We start from the raw sequence: 20,975 nt of genomic DNA on the forward strand, positions 1-20,975 counted from the left end.
AAGACCAAAACAGCAGCAGTGTTCCAACCAAGATACCTTCAAACTCATCCCACCATGGATTGTGTAGATGAAGAGACTAAGATGATTCCTATTCTCCTCCCCCAAGACAGCAGCAATTTCCTTGCTCTGGTCTCCTGTCCTGTCCCTGCACAGCAACTCCCCCTCCATCACTTCAGAGCAAAAAGCCCACGAACCCCTGGAGGAGACAGCGGTGGAGAAGAAGAGAAAGCAGAGGGAAAGAGGCCCAGGTGGGAAGTGATTCCACGTTTACCTTTTCAGATTGGGCATCTGGGTGAAGACTCTCAGTGACAGCTTTCAACCATTCCTCTTCTCGTGGTGTTCCACAGAAAAAGAAAGCTTCTTTACTCAGAACAACCTCCTGGAAACTGTGTCAGAGGAAGGAACACAGAGATGCATGCACTTGTTCATAACTCCATCCCTTTCCTCTGGGAAAGAACTACATCAACTTGTACTCAATTTATAATTTATTTCAATTTATAGCTGAAAACTCAACATTCAGTTCTGCTGATTGGAGGCTCTGTAAAGCTAAGGAGCTGGACACCCCCTGCTGCAGTCACAGGAAAGCCCCAGGCCAGGAGGGGACACTCACCCCACGCAGTAGATGTCTGGTGGCTCAGCATCACACCTCAGCCAAGGCTCAAGGCTCTCTTTGGGGGCCTGACCATTCACATTGTATGTCCCAGCAAAAAATCTGCAAAGAAATGAGCTAAATCCCAGAGCTGCAGAGGGCAGAGCTGATGGAAATACCACTGTTATTAACCCCTGTACTTCATATTGCATATAACCACTTCCCAGTAACAAGTTTCTAGGGGGGAATTTGGAAAATGTGACAAAGTGTAAACCCGTAAAATGATTTCATTTCAGTAGCATGTTCATAGGCATGTTTTACAGGTTACACATTTTTACATATATATATATATATATATATATATATATATAAAGACAAGAGCTATCCAGTAGCAGTTTGAAATGATAAATTCACAGAATAACATAGATAAAATTATTTCAACCACAGTAAAGTTTTGGTACTACTTATATTTCACTCAAGCTCTTGTGAACACCTTTATGGAGAAGTAGTGAACAGAAGCAATGAGAGAGAAAGCCAGAGGTGCACACGCTTGATGTATTTTCAGACAGAATCTGAAATAAGCTCAGGAAAAAGTAATGTCAAAAAAACCATTTTTTTAACAAGAACCATGTGGCAAGCCTTGAAAAAGACATGAATGAAATTCTCTCAAACGAGGAACCAAAGCTGCTGAAAAGCCTGAATCATCCTTTTCTCATGAATTTCTTACTCACAGGGACATCAGATAAAATAACAAACAAGAGTGATTTTGACAGTTTTATAGTAAGTTCTTCTCAGGAGTGATCCTTACCTGAAGTTCTGGATTTCTGTGTAAGAATCCTCCATCTCTTTCAGACGAGCTGTTATTAAAGTACTTCTGACTCCAAAGTCTGGTTCTGGCAAGAGTGAAGCCTTTCTTGAATCCATCACATCAGAGGATTGCACCATCTCAGCTGTCACTTCAGGTTTGACTTTGCTTTGCCTGCAAATAAAAGCCAAACAGTGAAACCCAGGATATCCACACCCCCCAGGCAGCTCATTTCTGCCCTCAGGGATCTGTTTCACATTTCTCTGTTTCACTCAAAATAATCAATGTTTGGGTGAGCAGACAAGACTGAAAGGAGCATTTCTCAGGATGGTTCAGATCTCTTGACAAAACCAGTTTAACTCAATGAGGTGTTTTGCAGTAACTGGGTTCAGGCTGTTGGTTCAGAGCAAGCCTCACTCCCACCTGGATGGTGACACAAAACCTCCACACATTTCATAGAATCATAGAATAGAATCCTAGAATTGGCTGGGTTGGAAGGGACCTCAGAGATCATCAAGTCCAACCCTTGATCCACCCCCCCCGTGGTTCCCAGCCCATGGCACTGAGTGCTACATCCAGGCTATTTTTAAATATCTCCAGGGATGGAGAATCCACCCCTTCCCTGGGCAGCCCATTCCAATGTCTGAGCACCCTCTCAGTAAAGAAATTCTTTCCACCTCCCATTCCTCAGCTTCACTCCCAAACCTGCAGTGTCCCAGGGCTGGTGTTTGGTGTCTGACATTTCAGAGAATTTTTAAACCCTTGTAATCGAGACTCCCCCAGTGTACACAGGGGAAAAGCACTAAATCTGTGCACTGAGGGAGCTACAAAGAGAGATTCTTCCCTGCCCTGCTGAAAACCTGTGAGACCTGCGAGCTAATGATGGTTTCTAGGAGCTGCTGCAGTGTCTGCCTTGGTGCTGCTGGGACTGCAGGTGCTGGAACCAGTGACCTCAGGAAGAGGAACAAGAGGGTGTGTGTTAAGTCTGCTGAAAAACCACAAAAATCTGCCTTGACTGAAGGCACAGGATCTGCTCTAGTTAATAATCTGCTTGCAGCACAGCCTCTGTGGGCAGCTTCTTGTTAGTGTAAAACTACTCTGCTATGGAAATACCTCACCTGGGTAAGTAGGATGAGTAACTGTGCTCCAGCTCCAATTCTTAAGCAGGAAAATGGGATTCATCCAAATGTGTCTCCTGTTTTAGATGATCCTATATCACATCTGTGATCCTCTCCTGCTTAAGGCAGAGCAGAGCTGTTCCTGCATTGGATGGAGCTGGGCAAAGCTCCCCCGTGTCACCTCAATGCCACACACCCTGCTCCCCCCTCCCACAGGTGTCTCTTTAATGAAAAGATTGCAAAAATATAAAGAGTCCGTGTGTCTGTGATGGGGGGTTCTGGGGAGGCCAGGAGAGCCTGGGTGCTGCAGGAGGACAGCGCTGGCCCTGGCTCCAGGGAGGCTTTCACTCCCCAGTCCTCCTGCGATGCCACCGGCTGGGCAGCTCCTGGGTTGCAGGGATGGGATGGGATGGGATGGGATGGGATGGGATGGGATGGGATGGGATGGGATGGGATGGGATTGGATGGGATGGTGTTACGATCCGAGTTATTATTTATATTTTGTTTGCGAGGAAAATTCAGCCACTACTCATAGACGACGCGTGAATTTACGAAAATAATCAGGCTTTATGATTTTAACAAGTTAAAAGGATTTATTTAGGATTTATACAATTAGTTACTTTGGAGAGAAGAGTCATTAAGAAGAGAAAAGAAGGAGAGAGTAATCAAGATGTTATCACCGTCCGCCGGCCCTGGCCTCTGGCTGTAATCGGGTGCATAGGGTCTGTCGCTCCTGCCGCTTCTCTGTCCCGTAGCTTGAAGCCGAAGTGCTGAGAGGGGGGGGGGGGAGAAGAAGAGCCGAGCACTTCTCCTTTTTCTCTTGGAGTTTTATACAGCAGAAGGAGTTCTGTCTTTTCATAAATCACTGGCACACAGACTTGCTAGAAATAACACAGATTTTGCCATCTCAAGAACTTCTCTTTTATTTATTATTGTCTTTCAGTCCTTGGTACCCTGCTCAATTTATTACCTTTGTCTGGACCATGTACCAGCAGGCGACTGGATAAGCAGTCTTATCTTTAGGAGCTTGTCAAGCATGATATAAAACAGAAGCTAGTTAAGTTTGGGGGAAAAATCTGTTAATTGAGGATGTTTGGTATATTTTAAAAAGAGCAGAAAAAATACTGATTCAAGAGACATATTTTGTATTTTCAAAGTGTTTACATCAGATGGGATGAGCACAGCCTGGAGGAGGAATTTCTGGAGTCAGAAGGAATTTCTGGAGCCTGCCGGAGGAATTGCTGCAGCCTGGAGGAGGAATTGCTACAGCCTGGAGGAATTTCTGGAGCCTGGAGGAGGAATTTCTGGAGCCCGGAGGAGGAATTTCTGGAGCCTGGAGGAATTGCTGCAGCCTGGAGGAATTGCTGTCTGGCTCCTTCCAGGCTGCCTCATCCTGCTCTGGTGCCTCAAAGCCACAGCCCAGGGTTTGGGCTGAGTTTTTTGTTTCAGGCCCCAGTGGCAGCCTCTCCCCAGCGCCTGGAAATGGGATGAAACCCAGGGGGTTTCTGTCTCAAAAATCCCACCCATTTTTTGTTAAAACGGGACATCTCCTGCTTTCACCAAGAAATCAACCCTCCTGCCCCTCTCCCCTTTCCTCTGGGACCGGGGCGGAGATCGTGCCCCCCCCCATTACCCCCCCGTGCATGGGATGGGAGCTGCTCCCGGTCCCGTTGTCCCGCCAGCCCCCGCCACCACCGCCCCTGTAATAAATACCAGTCGAAATTTTTATTGTTTTGTTGAATGAATCCTTCCCTAGAATGTTTAATTGGGTGTGGTTTGTAATCATAGGATCGGGGTTTTTGTTCGGGTTGTTTGTGGGAAAACATGTTGGGGCATGTCGAAGACCACGAGGCAAGTCCGCAAGACAGAACAAAGAAGCTCTTCCCTTAGCAACGGGACAGAACCTGCGGACCAGGGACCAATACAGAGAGCCCGCGAAAGAGCCTCCAATGAGAAACTAATAAAGGACTAAGAGGGAGGGGGGTTACCGAAAGTATAAAAGGACTGGTTTACCCTATCCAAGGCGCGAACCGTTGGCGGAGGTGTCCTGCCTCGGTCGCCCAGTGCGCTGCTTTGCATATATATCTCTCTCATTTACAATAAAAGTTTTCTTATCGCTAAGACGAGTCAAATGTTTTTAACAGCCCCTATTCCCGGGGACCGCTCTGCCGGCCCCGCCGCGTCATTCCGTGTCCGGTGCCTCTGGGGGCAAAGGCCGGAGGAACCGGGGCCGGGCCGGAGAAGAGGAGCCCGGGCCGGACCGGGCTGTGTCTGTGCCGTTGGCGGACGGTGCCGTTAGCGGGGGGAGCGGCGGCTCTGCAACGATGCTTCGCGAGAGCTCCGCTGAGCGGCCGGCCACCGGAACCGGTACCGGTACCGAGGATGGATCAGTTGGTGGCCATCCAGGAGAGCCGGGAGGAGGGGAAGATCTGCCGGATCGTATCCTTTGGCTCGGTCGCGATGGTGCGTACGGGGGGCGGCCCCGGGGGTCCCGTCTGGTTCCGTCTCTTCCCGTCTGATCCCGTCCAGTCCTGTCTGGTCCCGTCCTTCCTTGACCCTCGGCCCAGGCGGTGCAGGGGGTTCTGGTCGACAGGGAGAGCCGGGAGAGCCGTCTGCTGGGGCTGGTGGAGAGCGGCGGGCAACGCGCGTAGGTGCCGGGGACCCGGGGGTACCGGGGGGGTGGAGGAGGGAGCGGTGGGGTCACCATCCCGGGGACGCTGAAATGCGGTGCGGGTGTGCGGAGGGATGTGGTTCAGTGGTAGCCCTGGCTGGGTTCGGTGTTGGACCGGAAGATCTTAAAGGGCTTTTGCAAGCAAAGCTGTTCCTGTAGCATCTGGAGAAGAGCTGAGAGCTCTGAGGGTCTCTTACTGGGCTTGGAAACTTCTTACCCCAAACACTTTCTGCTGGGGCAGGAGCCTTGGAGGTTTGGAAGTGAAGTGCCTGGCAAGTCCTCTGGCTGCGTGGTATGAATGTCAGAGAAAAGCTCAGGCCCTAGAGGTTCAGGGCTGGTGAATTTTCCCAGAACCAAATCAGTTCTCATTGAAATGGGGGTACACAGCCCATAAGTGACTTTGGGGGCTGCAGGAGGCAGCTGGAGGGGTCGGGGTCTGTCTGTGCCTGCAGAGGTGCCAGAATTGCTTTTGCCTGCTCTGTGCTCGCAGGCTCCATGTGTACACTCACCAGAGGATGGCCATAGCAGCTGAGGATGTCTGGCTGGAGCAGGTTATCCCCATCACAGAAGAGTTTGTAGTGGAAGAAGGTACTGGTGTGCTCTGGGGGCTTACTGGGTGTCTCTAAAGAGGGAGATGAAGGAGTCTGGAGTCCATAGTTTGTTCTTCTGCTTGTTGAAATTTGGAAACTCTTCGTCCACATTTTTTATGCAGTTGGTAATCCCCGGTGGCACTCGTGCATCACGTGTCACGGGTGGGAGGGCCCCACGGGGTCAGTAGCTCTGCAACCCAGAGTACCCTGTGCACTGGCAGGTTTGTTCTGCCTGGTTCCCTTCCTACGAGGAGGGTTTGGGGTTTGAGGAGCTCACGAGCACCATCACAGTCTGCAAACCTGCTTCCCAGCTTTGTCACTGAACTTTGCTTTCCCTTTGCAGTTGTCCTGGACAGTGACCTCCAAGTCCTTGGTGAGTTCTGTGGGTGTTTTAGTGCCTGTCACGGGTGCTCCCTGGGGCTTGTGCTTGGCGAGGCAGACGTGGGGGTCTCGTGGTTTGGGGGGGATCTTGTCTTGGGTGGGCTGTTTGCCATGGTTTGGTTCATGCTCACAAATATCATCACCTCAGGATTAATTTTCCCAAATATTTTTAAAACTCTACCGGGTGGTGAATGAATTGTTGTTACTTAATGGGCAGAATAAGAGTTTTTTATTTATTAGAAGTGCTGATTTTTATATTTTTAAATGGCATTCTCGTGGAACGCGTGGATAAAGACCACGGTAAGCACTGGTGGGAAGTCGTGAGTGACTGCTGAGTTCTGCGGGGGCTCGGCTGGGCCCGGCAGCACCAGCACCACGAGGGCTCTTTGCCATCAGCTCTGCCCTCTGCAGCTCTGGGATTTAGCTCATTTCTTTGCAGATTTTTTGCTGGGACATACAATGTGAATGGTCAGGCCCCCAAAGAGAGCCTTGAGCCTTGGCTGAGGTGTGATGCTGAGCCACCAGACATCTACTGCCTGGGGTGAGTGTCCCCTCCTGGCCTGGGGCTTTCCTGTGACTGCAGCAGGGGGTGTCCAGCTCCTTAGCTTTACAGAGCCTCCAATCAGCAGAACTGAATGTTGAGTTTTCAGCTATAAATTGAAATAAATTATAAATTGAGTACAAGTTGATGTAGTTCTTTCCCAGAGGAAAGGGATGGAGTTATCAACAAGTGCATGCATCTCTGTGTTCCTTCCTCTGACACAGTTTCCAGGAGGCTGTTCTGAGTAAAGAAGCTTTCTTTTTCTGTGGAACACCACGGGAAGAGGAATGGTTGAAAGCTGTCACTGAGAGTCTTCACCCAGATGCCAAATCTGAAAAGGTAAACGTGGAATCACTTCCCACCTGGGCCTCTTTCCCTCTGCTTTCTCTTCTTCTCCACCACTGTCTTTTAATCTGTATTTTTGTGGCTCATGTTCTTGACAGGGGGCGATGGGACTTCTCTCTTCAAACCTCTCCCCTTGTAGTATTTCCTGGAACAGGGTCTGTTTTCCAGGTGAAACATGTAGGCAGCAGGTGCCAGGACTTGCCGGGTGATGGGCCCGGACGGTGCTCGCCCCACCTGTGCCCAGTTGGGGCTGGCCCAGGTGCGCATGCCCGGGATCGGCAGGGTGTGGTTCCTGAGCAGGCTCCAGAGCCAGGCGGATCGAAGTTAGTTCACTGATAGTAACCCGAACCAACACTAGCTCGACTGACTCTGTTCGCGAACCGAGCTCGCGCCCACGGTGAGATTCGTCTCACGCAACATCTGGCCCAACTGGGCACAGGTGGGGCGAGCACCGTCCGGGCCCATCACCCGGCAAGTCCTGGCACCTGCTGCCTACAGAAACACGTGAGGCTGGTGGGAATCATGCTCCTGTTGTACGTGAGAGAGGATCCAGTGATGAACATCTCCGAGGTGGAAGCTGAGACTATGGGCACTGGGATCATGGGGAAGATGGTAGGAATGGTGGCAACCCTGGGCTGAGGCTCCTCTGTTGTGTGTAAAAGCTCCTGAGCAATTCTTTGTCTTTTATCTTTCAGGGTAACAAAGGTGGCGTTGCCATAAGGTTTAAATTCCATAACACTACTACTCTGTGCATTGTGAATTCTCACCTGGCAGCTGACATAGAGGAATACAAGAGGAGGAACCAGGACTTCCAGGACATCTGCTCTCGGATGCAGTTCCGCCAGTCAGATCCCAACTTGGCCTCTCTCACCATTGCCAAACATGAGTATGCTCCCCCTCTGGCTGTGCCCATCACTCCGTGGGGCAGGGAGAACTTGAGGAACACAGGAGAGTGCCAGGTTCTCCTGGCTGGGATGTGGGAAGGGGTCAGAAATGCTTTACTGGAACCCTGGGGCTGAGGGTGGTCACTGTCCAGGTCTGACAAGTCACTTGCCACCCTGTGCTCTCCCAGCTTTGTTTTATTTTCAAGTGAGGATGTGGCAGCAATGTGCACTGATTTCCCCAGGGGGATTTCATCTCTGGGATATCAGAAGCACCAGTTATCAAGAGGCAGTGACAAGGATGCAGAACGGGAATTAAAAGCAGCAAAAAATAGAAAATAAAGCTTCACTTTCAGGTTTTCACTGCTGCTTGTTGTCTCTGATGGCCAAGCAGACACAGCACCCAGCTGACAGTGTTGGGAGGAGCTGCTGGGTCCTGCCTGTGGCCAGACCGTGCACACTTGTGCTCTGTGTTCTCCTGCAGTGTGATTTTATGGCTGGGTGACCTCAACTATCGTCTGGAGGATCTGGATGTGGCAAAAGTGAAGCAGCTGGTGGAAGAGAAAGCTTTTCCAGAGCTCTGGCAGTATGACCAGGTACTGAATGAGGCAAAGGAATGCAAATGCAGTCTTTGAAGGCTTTACAGAGGGAGAGCTTTCTTTCCAGCCAACATACAAATATGATGCTGGCTGTGATGACTGGGACACAAGGTGATGTGCAGTCTGATGTTATCAGTGAAGGAAGGAAAAAAAAAAAAAAAAAAAAAAGCTAAAGAATGGCGGATCTAATGAGTATAAACAGGAACAGTTCTTAGGTTATTGCTCTTCCTCTCCTTTAGATCCAGTTTACATCTATTCATCTTGCTTTTCTTCCACTGATGTTTACCAGAACTTTTTCCCAGGAAAAATCCATTGGCTTTCCCCAGGGCTGTACAAAAACAAGGAATGATTTTTGTTAGTTTCTTTTTTGTTGTTGTTGTTGGTTTGGGTTTTTTTCCCTTGGCAAAATTTTGAGCATCTTTTACTTGCTAATACCTTCTCTACCTCCTCAGACCAGCTATATAGAGCCTCTGTACCTCAGATCAGAGCAGCTGGGGTCTGAAATGGAGCATTTGTGCTGTCTGTAGCCGAGTGCATCCTTGTGTAAGTCTGGGTATTGCACTGATTGGATCCAAAGAACAAAAGAAATATTTTCAGCTTTGAAGAAGCAGAAAGCAAAGCATGATACAGAGCTACTTAAGAGCAGACAATTTTGCAACTGCTCAAAGCAGCTCTGGCAAACACAACTTTGGAGGAGACCTGGCTGCAGGCCATGGCAGGAAAACAGAGTCTCTGGGAGAGCAGTGTCTTGCTTTGCTTTGTTCCTCCACCTGAGCTGGGCCTCCTCTGCCCTTCCCCATACGCCCCCTCCAGGACCCCCAAAATGCCCTCTGAACCCCTCAGACTGCACCCATAAACTTGTGCACCTGCAGGTTCTTTAGATGAGCCAAAGCTCTTCTTCTCCCCCAGTGGGGGCTCCTTGGCTGTCCCAGGCCCTGCTTTCCCCTGCTGTGGCCTCTGCAATCAGGCAATGAGCACTTCCCAGAGGAGACTGAGGCAAGGAAGTCCTGGAAAACCTCAGCATTCTCAATATCCTCTGGAGCTAGGTCTGACATTTCCTTCAGGAGAGGGCCTACATTTTCCTGGCTTCTCCTTTCATTCCCACCTATGTGCCTCTCAAAGCTTTTCTTATTGCTCTTTCCAACCCCGGCAAGATTCAATCCTACCTGGGATGGATGTGGCTCTCCTGCCCTGCTCCCCAGCTGCTCCGACCACCTCTCTACTCCTCCCAGGGTACCTGCCCTTGCTTCCCCCCCGCCTCTGCATGCTTCCTCCTTCACTTGGAGGCCTTTTAGGAGCTGCTGGCTCATCCCCGCCGCCCTCCTGGAATTTTTCCCCGGCTGCGGGATGGGGAGAGTGGGGAAAGAGCACCTGCCAGCATGGGCCGGGAACCAAGATGTCCGCCGGGCAGCCCCCTGCTTGCCCCGGGACTACAGCTCCCAGCATGCCCCGGGACTACAGCTCCCAGCACGCCCCGGGGCGCTCCTCCTCTCCTGCTGCCTGAGCCCGCCCGACCCCGGGGCTGCCCCGGCCCCGGCCCAGCTGGGAGGGGGAGCAGGAGGAAGGGGATCTGGGCAGGGAGGGAAGGCAGGACAAAGAGTGGTGAGGAGCGGGAAAGAGGTGGAGGGGAAGGGGGCAAAGAGGGAGGAGGAGGGAGGCAGGGAGGGAGAGAGAGGAGAAGGGCGGGAAGGAGGAGAGAGGGGGGATGGAGAGAGAGCGGGCCAGGGGCCTGAGAGAGACAGAAAAGGCCCCAGGAGAGGGGAGTGACAGAGGGGTGGGAGAGGGAGCAGGAGAGAGGGGAAAGGGCGAGGGGAGAGGAAGGGAGAAGGGAGGGAGAGGCAGGAAAGGGGAGAGGCTGCAGGAGAGAGAGGGACAATAAGGCCAGGAGAGGAGAGGGAGAGAAAGATGTGGAGAAACAGCAGTGGCTCTGAGACCCGACAGGGAGGAATTGGGAAGTGTTGAGAGGGAGACAGCCAGGAAAGCCCAAAGTTGTGATGGGCAAAGGACAGGGAGGGAGGGATGAAGAGCTGGGGGCAGGGAGCTGGGCAGAGCCCCAGAAGAGCAAGCAGTGATGAGCAGCTGGGCCAGACCCTACCAACCTGGGCTTTCTTTTCAAGGAAGCAAGCTTGTTTTCATTTTTAAGGTTTGATTAGGGACCCTTGGTTTGTGTTCCTGGTTTCTTCAGGTTGATGTTGTTGTTGTTGTGCTGGATTGTGTTGTGTTTTCTGTCTTGAAACCATCATTTCTGGTCTGACACCTCTGGAGCAGGTAGGGCAGTGTGACTGATGGTGTGGTCTTGCATATTTCTAGGGAGTCAGTGGAAATGGTGGTTGGAGCCTTCTGCATCCCTTACCTTTGATTTCTTGAGTGTAAATCTTGCAGTGGATTTGCTGAGGTGCAAAAAGGAAATGGGAGAGCAGATCTTCCTCACTCACACACACACACACACAGCTTCCCCCATCTGAAGATGAACAGAGAAAATCTCTGGGGCTGTGTTCTTTTATTAAACGTGTGTCAGACACGCAGCGCCAGGGGACTTGTGTGCAGAGAATGGCTGCATGGGCCTGGGGCTTGACCATCATCACCTGGAAGGCAAAAAGGAAAAAAAATGGGTGATGATGGGGGACTTGTTCCCAAGTCTGTTTCTTTCTATATTCTCTTGCACCAAGAGACACCCAGACAGCCTGAGCCATCCCCTCCCTTCACTGTCCCTGTGACCACCAAGCCCACTGCATCTCCCCGAGGCTGTCCTGCCATGGCTGGCTGATGACAGGAGGGGACACGGGGAGGTGGCAGCCTGGGGGGACCATGGGGGACATGGGGTGGTGAGGGTCTGGGAGAGTGAAAGGACATTGGGCAGTGATGGGCCCAGGGCTGCTGGGGGAGCCATGACAGAGCCAGGGGGCTGCTGGGGGTTGTCAGTGGGTAGTGAAGGCCTGGGGGTGATGGGACACTGGGCAGTGACAGGCTGGAGGGCATCTTGAAGAAAAAAAGGTGGGTTTGGGGACTGAATTTTCTCTTCAACATGGTTTACTCTGTGCATCAGAGAACTGGTTTATACTCTGCTTTCCCTACTTAAGGTTGGGTACAGGTGCTTTATTTGGAGTTCTGATCACCTTTTTTGGTTCTTCTAGAAGCCAATCAGAGACAGTGAGTGGAACATCTGGAAGGCAAAGGGAGCCAGGGAGTGGAACATCAAAAGCTGTATGTAAAATCACAATCTCACAGTTTCTACTGCAGCCTACATTTACATCCAAACAGTGTACCCTTGTATTAATTTCCCAAACAATAACTTAATCCATTTTCCAATAAAACACAGTCTTTGTTGTAAATAGAATGTATTTGAGTCAGCATAGCAAAACTGTGTACTGCCATCATTTGCACAGTTGGGTTTTTTTCTCTAATTTTATAAAAGGTTACCAAAACCCCCTGAGAATCTGTTATTGTTAAACTTGGTACTGTTTCTTACTTTTGACTCAAACCAACATATCCCAAGCATTTTGAGGACATCTGTGTGCAGCGAAACAATTCCTTTTTGTGCCTGTAAATACCTGGGCATTTCTTCCTGAGACTGTATAATTGAGGTGAAATTGTTTGGGCCCCTCTGAGTACATCAATGTCTTGAATAGATTGCCATCAGTTAAAGTCTTGTTGCTGCCCAAGTTGGTATTCTGCAGTTCTGCATTTGATCTTTGGACTTTATCTGATGAAGCAGTTCAGTTGAATAGTTTGTCTGCACATGAAAATACCAACAGCCCAGTGTACCCATTCAGCACAAGTTGGAGCCCAGTGCCTTTGTGGGTAAAAGCTCTGTCATTTTTCTTCCCTTCTGCCTGCAGGACATGTTTGGATCTGGGTGACTTCAGGTTTGGATGCTGCTGCCGTTTCCCAGAGGTTCAGCCTTTCTTCAGGATACCCCCACTTGGAACTGAGACTGGGAAAAGGGGCAGCATTTTTCTACAGCTTTGCAAACACTGTCCTGCTGCTGCTAAAATACAAATAAGGAACACAAGGAAATACCTGACTGGTAATGCTCTCGATGTTGATTTGCCTCCTGGGGTGGAATATGATGTGTAACTCTGCATTTCAAAAGAGTCCTTCCAGTATAAACATCACTAAGTGGTGGGTTGTTTTATTTTTGTCCTCCTGATTTTAGGTATAACTGCTTTTTCTTCACTAGACTGGGGTGAGGCATTACAGTAAGCCAGAGTTGCGGGGTCTGAGCACTTGAGAAGCTGTGAGGAGATCTGAATGTAGAAATTCATCAAGTGTGTCTGTGTGTCCTGTGAAGAATACAGCCTGTGCTGGTCATGGAGTGGTGTGTCATATTTCAGCTTGAAAGCTTCTTGTCTGTAGCTCTGAAACGACTCAGTCTGAATCTGACATCAGCAATGCTGTCACTGATCAGTTTGAATTCCTTTCTGCCCGTGAATGTCTCTCTCTGTGAGTGTGAGTCAGTGTAGCTGGCCCAGGGACCCTGGTAGTTCCCAGAGTGCCTTTATCCAAACCACATTCGTAGCAGTTGCTCTAATTCAGATGGGGTTTTATTTCTTGAAAACAGGTATGTTAAAACCCTTTGATTATTTTTTTGTGACCAGATCAGTGACTCCTCTGCACTTCTTTCTCTGGCCCAGCTTATTGAGATATATGGAATTTCTTGTCAAATCCTTTAAAATAAAACGCCAAGAGTCTTTGCTTTGTTATTTTAAATCTTATGCTGTGATCTGTAGCTGGATAACCATTGAGATGTGAACGAAACTTTGATCTTTAAGAATATGAAGTCATTGGTTTAAGTTTACAAGATGTTTGCGTTTGGATCCTATCCTACAGAGGGTTGTTGGGAAGCTTGGGAAGACAGGAGGGGAGTAGCTGATCAGCCTCAGTGTAATCCTGCAGTATTCCTCAGCCTGAAGACACAAGGAAGCCCTTCAGGAGCTGTTCACCATCTCTGAGACATTTTGTTAATTTTGTGTTGGAAACCCAATGTTTGCAGAGTAATTTAGTTGTCAGTAAGTCATGGACATTTCAGTGGGTCTGCACCAGTTAAATGAGGAGTGTTTCTGTAACAGGGACAACTGCTGTGTTGTGCTGTGGAACTGCTGGCACGTTTGCTCAGCAAGGTGTAAGTTTGTCTGGGCAAGCAGCAGTGATTGCCCTTTGTGAAAAGGCACAGTGCTCACCAGTGAAATGACTGTTCCTGAAAGTTCCAAAGATCAGAGAAGGCCTAATGCACAGGAGCTGGTTCTTGCTTCTGCAAACGTAGCTTGGAGTTCCTGCCCAAGCAAGAGAAATCTTTTCCCAGTGGAAACTCCGTGCCTCTGTCACTGCAGAAAGTAAAGGGGAAACAAAGCTGGGGAAACAAAGAAGGATCAGTTTGAAGGCAGCCACCCAGAGGCATTTATCTGCATTGGTGCTGCCCCTAAATGTGTACTTGGTGCTGTATACTCATCTGAAGTTTTATTCTAAAATGTGAGCAAGTGTCCAAGTGATGCACACATTTGAGCTTTTGAGAACACGGCAATATTTCAGAAAAAACGAAGGGACACGTTGTAAAGCAGCTCAAAACTGTTATTTATTCTCACCTCTTTAGTGCAGGCTGGCTTAGCATGGAGGCAATGCACATAGGAAGTTTTCTGAGTTTTTATGACAATGTAGAAAATGCCAGGGTTGAATTTTGGCTCAGATCATCTCTAAAGTGCCCAGGTGCCACAAAAATGTGTTTGAGTATCTGATGGCATTTCTACAGGAACTGCTGAGAAAATCAGGGAAAAACCACTTGGATGTGCATATCCTTGGTAAGGCCACAACTCCAACTGCCCTGCTCAGAGGGGATTTGCAGCATTTCTCACAAAACCCCTTTCTCCAAAGTCCCCTGGGCAGGCTGAGCGAGCCCTCAAGTGTCACCTTGCTTGGGGTTGGGGGATTTTACCTGTGACCCCTGCAGCTGCTGGCTCTGTCTCACTCTCTCTGGCTTTTTCTCTGAAATGCAGGCAGCATTTTTGGGGAGTTGTTGCTTCGCCCTCCTCCTGGACGTCCTGCACCTGACACAGCTGAGAAGAAGAAAGCTCAGCAGTTCATCTGTCAGTTTCTCCTGAGAGAAAACGATCTGCTCTGAATTTCAGATGCAGCTGATCTGATTTTTAGCTATCAAATCGCTGTAAAAAAATATTTTTTTATACACTGGCTTTTTCGAAACGTTATCACAGGATTTTATACTTTCCTGGCAGTTTGAAAGCTGTCACTGTTTAAGCTGTAAAGTGTATAAAATTTCTAAGTAAGCTGCACACAGACAAGCAGAAATAGAAAAGCTGATACTTAGGAGTGAGGACAGACCATTCCCCATATCCTGCCCCCATGGCCTCTCCTCCTTTCCCACCTTTCCCACCGAGCAGAGACCCCCGAGCCGGCCTGGAGAAGGAGAGGAGGGAAGGCATCCCCCCACCACACAGCCCCAGCTGCTAGAGACAGGTGAGTGAGGGGCCTCCGGCTGCTTTGCTGTGATCCTGATCCCTGCCAGTCCCCTCTTTGGGTGCCCCTGCCCAGGGCTGGCTCTGCCCTCGGGAGCTGGCACGCGGCTGGGTGCCGGGTAGGGCCCTTCAGTTTCTCCTGCCAACACCTTCAGCTCACCCTCCTCCTCCCTTGTTTTTTTAGATTCCCAGTCTGCTTCCAGCAGACATCAGGATCCTCTACCATCTGAGGAGGAGGATGGCCAGGAGAGCTTTGTGGATGCCCTGGAGGACATCGAAGAGGTACCCAGAGACTGCCACCTGCCTTGTGCCCGCTCCAGCTGAAGGAGAAGGTCCCAAACCCAACGTTTGCTTTGTGTGATGGGGACTAAAAAAGATAAGGAAGTGAGACTGCTCCAGTTGCATTTGGTTTTTTTTGGGGGGACGTGTTTTTGAAAGGGGCTTTAGCACACAGAGCAAGCAGGTGTGATCCTTTGTCATCCTGGAAGCTGTGCAGAAGCAAGGGGGTTAAGCTGGGGATCTTGCTGCTTAATGATTAAACCACGGGAGAGGGACTGGTGCTTGGCCAGGTGGCCCTGGCTGATGATGTTCCCTGGCATTGGTTCCTAGTTCTATTTTGCGGAGGTGAAGTACATGCAGCTGCAGGTGGGGAGGTTCACAATCTGCAATGGAGAAGTGGCCTGCCAGTTTGAATTTATCAACAAACCAGATGAGAAAGCCTACTCCAAGAAGTGGCTGGCTGCTAATCCCAGCAAGGGCTTTCTGCACCCAGGTGAGCTCCTTGTTGTTCCTCTCATTAATCAGCTCATGTTGTCACCTTAATTCTGGCTTAATTTTGACCCTGTTATGCAGGGTCAAATGCAGGCTCAGAATGCAGGCTTATTGATTTCATACCTTTTGTCACCAAGTATGGATTTAATCATCTCCCTGCAGGTGCTGAGAAGACAGTGATGTTGGAGGTGTTTGTTAATAAATCAACAGCTACACACTTAAACTCTGGAGAGGAAAAACTTGAAGATATCTTGGTCCTGCATCTTCACAGGGGGAAGGATTATTTTATTTCTGTAACGGGGAACTACTTGCCAAGTTGCTTTGGGGCTCCTCTCCACACCCTGTGCCACATGAGGGAACCTATCCAGGACATGTCAGCAGAATCTATTCAGAAACTCTATTCAGAGTTAAGGGCAAGAATTCCCTTCCAAACCCACAAGAATGATCCAAACTAGATGTTAAATCCTGTTGCTTGCTAAAGAACCTTTTGCACTGCCCTGCTCTCTCCTCTGAGGATGCTGGTACAGCTTGTGCATGTGTTGTTTCTTCTCTCTGGAGTGTTGGTGCCCAAGTGCCTGTTGTGCTAGTCTGGTGTAAAGGCTGCTGAGTGAAGCTGCAGTTTCTGACCAAGGAGGAATTCTCAGGTAAAAGCTCTGTGAAGCATTTTTGCCAGAACTTGGATAGCTACCTTTTCTTTTTCCCCCCTCACTCTCAGCCCCTGGTGCCACTGGAGATCAGTGATGATGCCATCAAAGCTGAAAAGCCCATGGACATTCCAAAGGAGCTGTGGATGATGGTGGATCATCTCTACAGGAATGCTTCCCAGCAGGTTGGCAGTCTTTGTGCTGGAGACACAGGATGGGACTTTTTTTGTCTTAGCTTTAGATTTGAGGATGCTCCTGGTCATGAGAATTTCTGTGGATGTTTGGGCAGTGGTAGAGGGGAGCCCCAGGGTGTTCTGTTCCCTGACGGTACCTCTTGCTGGGAGTTTCCAGACAGCTGACAGTGACATTGCTCAGTAATTCATCCAATTAACTTTTCGTTTCCTGGAGAATGAGTTAAGTGTGTGCTTTGCAGGAGTACCTGTTCCAGCAGCCAGGCCTCAAGTCTGAATTTGAGCAAATCCGGGACTGTTTGGACAAAGGAATCCACGACAGCCTCTGTATCCTTGCAGCCTGATGTCTTTACAGCCTCTGCAAGGTGACTGATGAGGGCCATAAGGAGGCCGGGGAAGAACGCTTTCAGGCTCCCCTGACAGTGGGGCCACTGGCTGAGCCTGCACACGAACTGGGGTGCCTGCAGAGAAGACACAGGGGCAGCTCTCAGTGCACTGCTTCAGGGTGACCCCACAAGCCCCTCTGGGCCAGCACCCAACTCTGGCACCCGACTCTGGCTCTTGCCCTAGGTTTCCAGCTGCAGTGCAGGGCAGGGGGTGCAGGCAGTGGGGAAGCAGAGTGCTGCCCAGAATGCTGCAGGGCTCCTGTTTGTGCCTGGGGGGCCCCAGCAGCTGCGGGGTGGTAGGGCTGGGGGCAGCGGAGGCCTCATCCTGCCAAGGAGAGGCTGTGCTGGGCTGCAGAGCCCAGAAGGCCTCCCAGCAGAGCCCAGGGGAGTAAAGAGGGCAGCAGCCCTGCCCAAGTGCTGCCCGCGGGGCTGGGCTGGAGGGCAGCTGTCCTTGCCCCTTGCCGCATGCCCCTCTGCAGGCTCAGCTCCCACAGCAGCCTTACGTCATCAAAGAGGGCGGGGAGCTTCTCTGCCAGCAGCACAGCGATGGGGCTGGCCTCCACATTCAACATGGGACCAGCCATGGTCTCTCTTAGGAGGAGCGGGCCCTGCTGCCTGACTTCTGCAAAGTTGTCCTGCATCTTCCAGATGCTTCTGAAGATGTCCCTCTGCCCCAGGAAGCCACCGGCTGGGAGCCTCCAGTCCCCGGAGCAGGGACAGAGGGCTCTGCTGTCAGTCCCTCTGCCCTCCAGCCCTTCCTGCTGGGGCAGTGCTCAGCACCCCTGGGTGTCCACAGGCAGGGCTTCCCCCCGGACGGGCTGTGTCAGCCCCCAGGCCCTGAGCTGGCATGGGGAACCAGGAGCTGGACAGTGCCGGGCTCCTGCAGCTTCGCTCATCTCTCACGGCTGTCATTCTTTCAGCTGCTGGGCTGCCAGGACATTGCAAAGACTTCGAGTGACCTGGGCTGCCTGCGGTCATGTCTGAAGTGTGGCAGTCACAGTGTCCGTCTGCTGGCACTCAGGGCCTTGGTGGAGCTGTGGGCACATCCACAGATGGGGAGTGAGGCGGAGTCAGGCGGAGCTGCGTTGGCAGCCTGGGGCTGGGGCATGGGGGTAACGTGGTGCTTTGGTCCTGGCTGTTAACTCTTCTGCTAAATGCTACCTGCCAGGAAGTGGTTATTTTTCCCAACGCTGCTTCCTCTCTTTCTCTTTATAGCCCTAGTGACCAACTGTCAGCAAGTGCAGCTCAGGAGAAGGCAGAAGCAGATGATGCAGGTGATGCAGACGACATCATTGTCCTCAGCACTCCCCAGTGGGAAGAAGCTTCTGGCCCTACGTTGGATGCAGCTGCTGTGGACAGAGGAGGCAGGATTTTGAAGTCTGGAGGAGCTCAGGAGGAAAAGGACCCAGGCCTTTTCTTGAGGTGGTTTGTATTGTCAGCACTGACTGTGTTTCCTGTTGACTTCAGCGCAGGCATCAGGTGGAGCAGCACAAGAAGTTTTGTGAATGTGCTGATTCGTTACTCGTTGGCGATGCTTCTTGTCAAGCTGTGAGGGCAGCTGTGACTCCATGTCCACTAGCAGGGTTGTTGTATTACCTTGTCCTCCAGACAAAGCATTCAATTGCCTTGTGATCAAACACCTAGCTCCTTGTATGAGGTTTTAAAATCCAGTCTATGGTTTGGAGGCCACAGAACCCTAAAGGAATCTTAGAAAACCAGTATATTTAGATAATGCAATGTTGTCTTCTGCTTTACCTGTGAGAGCCTACAGTGGGAGGTTTTATTCTTTCTGGGTTCTTCAGTTCTGTTTTATCAGAACTGTGTGGTAAGTGGTCAGCAGATAGTGTCCAGGGGACATTTCTTGGCATTATTACTGCAGTCTCTGTCTGGCACCATGAAGCACATGTCCTGCATCACGAGAGTCCCTTTGCTGTGCTGCAGGAACAGGCTGAGTGTGAGGTTAAGCTTTTGATCTGGATTCTGCTGTTTGCTTTTCTTTCCCTTTTCTGAATAGTGTGTAACTGGATAGAGCAGCAGATGGCATAGTCTCTAGCATCATGTTACACGTAAGACTCCATGAACTAGTAAAATCTCTGCCTGTGCCTGTGGTGTGTACTCATGTGTGCAATGAGTACCTTGGAGGTTCCTCTACTTCCTCTCTTGCTAGGCCGTTACCATTCTGTTAACTGGTTCCTAATCAAACGTATTCATGCTCGTATTTTTTTTCTCCACTTTAGAGGTGTTTCTTAAACTGCTAGGTGTAAGAGTCCAAAGAAGATAGCACTACTGGAAATGCATTCATTCCTGCTGTCCTGTGTTGACTTGGCTGCCCCAAGTCTCACTCTGTTGTCACCTGTAGAGTTGTCCATGTTAAATGTTAAGGAGATTTTTCTATTTTTTCTTCTGTTTTCTTCTATAGTAAGCATGAAAGTTAAATCCTGAAAAGACGACACTTTGTCCTTTCAGAACCAAAAAGCCATATCCTTAATATTAAGCTATGGATCCCCTGCTAAGCCTTTGTCCCTGGCCAAGTCCTTCCTCCGTCCTGCCCATCCCTTCCCTGGCTCCTTTTTCAGGCATTGCCAGGTGACTCCTCTCCAGGGCATTCTTCTGGACTGGAAACTTGCCAATTGCAATTAAAAAAATAACTCCTTTTGTTCACAGGGATTTTTTTATTCCTTGTGCTTTCAGGTGATAGCCATGGTTCTAGAATCAAAAGTTACAAAAGAAGAGCCTCAAACATAAAAGTGAGGAGTAGCAAGAGTGTAGTACAAACACTGATTGTCCCCTTTCTTCCCTGGTGTGTAGATCCCCTGCCAGAAGAGGAGAAAGATGATTTTCTCTGGACTTGTCTCTCCCCAGGATTCTGAGGTACTTTCTGAGAAGGACCTCGTAAAAGAAAGCTCAGCAAAGTTTCCATTTTGTCTTCCACAAGAAAGGTTATTCAAGCTGTCAGTGGGTGGCAAAGCAGATGCTTCTTTCTGCTCCTTTCAGATGTTTGTTTCATCTCTTTGAGGGAAAATTACCTCAACAATGCAGAAAAGAGGAGAAGATTGTCATTCCTGTAGAGCTCAAAAGTGACATTGCTGGCTCTGAGAAAAATGACATATTAAATGAAAGGCCTGAAGTGCCCAACAAAACTTCCAGAGACTACACTGGTGAGAGAAACGATCTAGATCCAAATACTTCCTCTATGAATACTAATCCCTAGAAAATGAACTAAGAAAGTGACTGACTTCTGAGGTTGCAAATATTAAGCTGGCCTGTGAATCCCTGCTGGCCAATGGCAGAGTAGCAAAGCAGCTGAGCGTCTCCCTTCTTCCCTGCTGTGTAGGTTCCCTTCCAGCTGTGGCAGCAGAGGAAAAGAAAGCTGTCAGTTTTCTGGGGACTTCTTCCTTGGATTCTGAGGTACTTTGTGTGAAAGAAAGGGAGGTTTCCGTGGTGGGGCTGGCGAGGATAGGAGGAAGATCCAGGAGCTCCTGGGATCCCGCTGTAACTGAAAGGAAGCTGGGCTGAAGTGGGGAAGTGCTTCTCAGGGGCTGTGCAGAAGCAGGGGTGAGATTCAGGACCTCAGGCATTTCTTTCTGCTGCTTCAGATTTCCTTGGAAAGCAGTCAGTGGATGATAATGCAGATGCTTGTTTCTTCTGTTGTGTGTAAAAGCTCCTGAGCAATTCTTTGTCTTTTATCTTTCAGGGTAACAAAGGTGGCGTTGCCATAAGGTTTAAATTCCATAACACTACTACTCTGTGCATTGTGAATTCTCACCTGGCAGCTGACATAGAGGAATACAAGAGGAGGAACCAGGACTTCCAGGACATCTGCTCTCGGATGCAGTTCCGCCAGTCAGATCCCAACTTGGCCTCTCTCACCATTGCCAAACATGAGTATGCTCCCCCTCTGGCTGTGCCCATCGCTCCGTGGGGCAGGGAGAACTTGAGGAACACAGGAGAGTGCCAGGTTCTCCTGGCTGGGATGTGGGAAGGGGTCAGAAATGC

General features: G+C 49.9%; 1 protein-coding gene and 1 long non-coding RNA gene across 2 annotated transcripts; one reads left to right on the plus strand and one right to left on the minus strand.

The window, feature by feature from the left end:
* Positions 1–272: 272 nt before the first annotated feature.
* LOC139799527 (uncharacterized) lies at positions 273–1,474 on the minus strand. The gene is made up of 3 exons (XR_011727332.1): positions 1,398–1,474; positions 611–712; positions 273–386 (listed from the first exon to the last, which is right to left on the minus strand). It is a non-coding gene; the product is annotated as an uncharacterized lncRNA (long non-coding RNA).
* A 3,420-nt stretch (positions 1,475–4,894) lies between these two features.
* Positions 4,895–16,937, plus strand: LOC139800028 (type II inositol 1,4,5-trisphosphate 5-phosphatase-like). The gene is given in 15 exon segments (XM_071752700.1): positions 4,895–4,951; positions 5,080–5,159; positions 5,674–5,799; positions 6,594–6,695; positions 6,920–7,040; positions 7,539–7,652; positions 7,736–7,926; positions 8,406–8,520; positions 8,522–8,623; positions 11,655–11,670; positions 15,172–15,269; positions 15,597–15,759; positions 15,921–16,157; positions 16,475–16,587; positions 16,836–16,937. Coding segments are annotated over 15 exon segments (1,737 nt in total).
* Positions 16,938–20,975: the final 4,038 nt, after the last annotated feature.

This window comes from Heliangelus exortis, chromosome 9 (genome assembly GCF_036169615.1).
Source record: "Heliangelus exortis chromosome 9, bHelExo1.hap1, whole genome shotgun sequence".
Classification (NCBI taxonomy): domain Eukaryota; kingdom Metazoa; phylum Chordata; class Aves; order Apodiformes; family Trochilidae; genus Heliangelus; species Heliangelus exortis.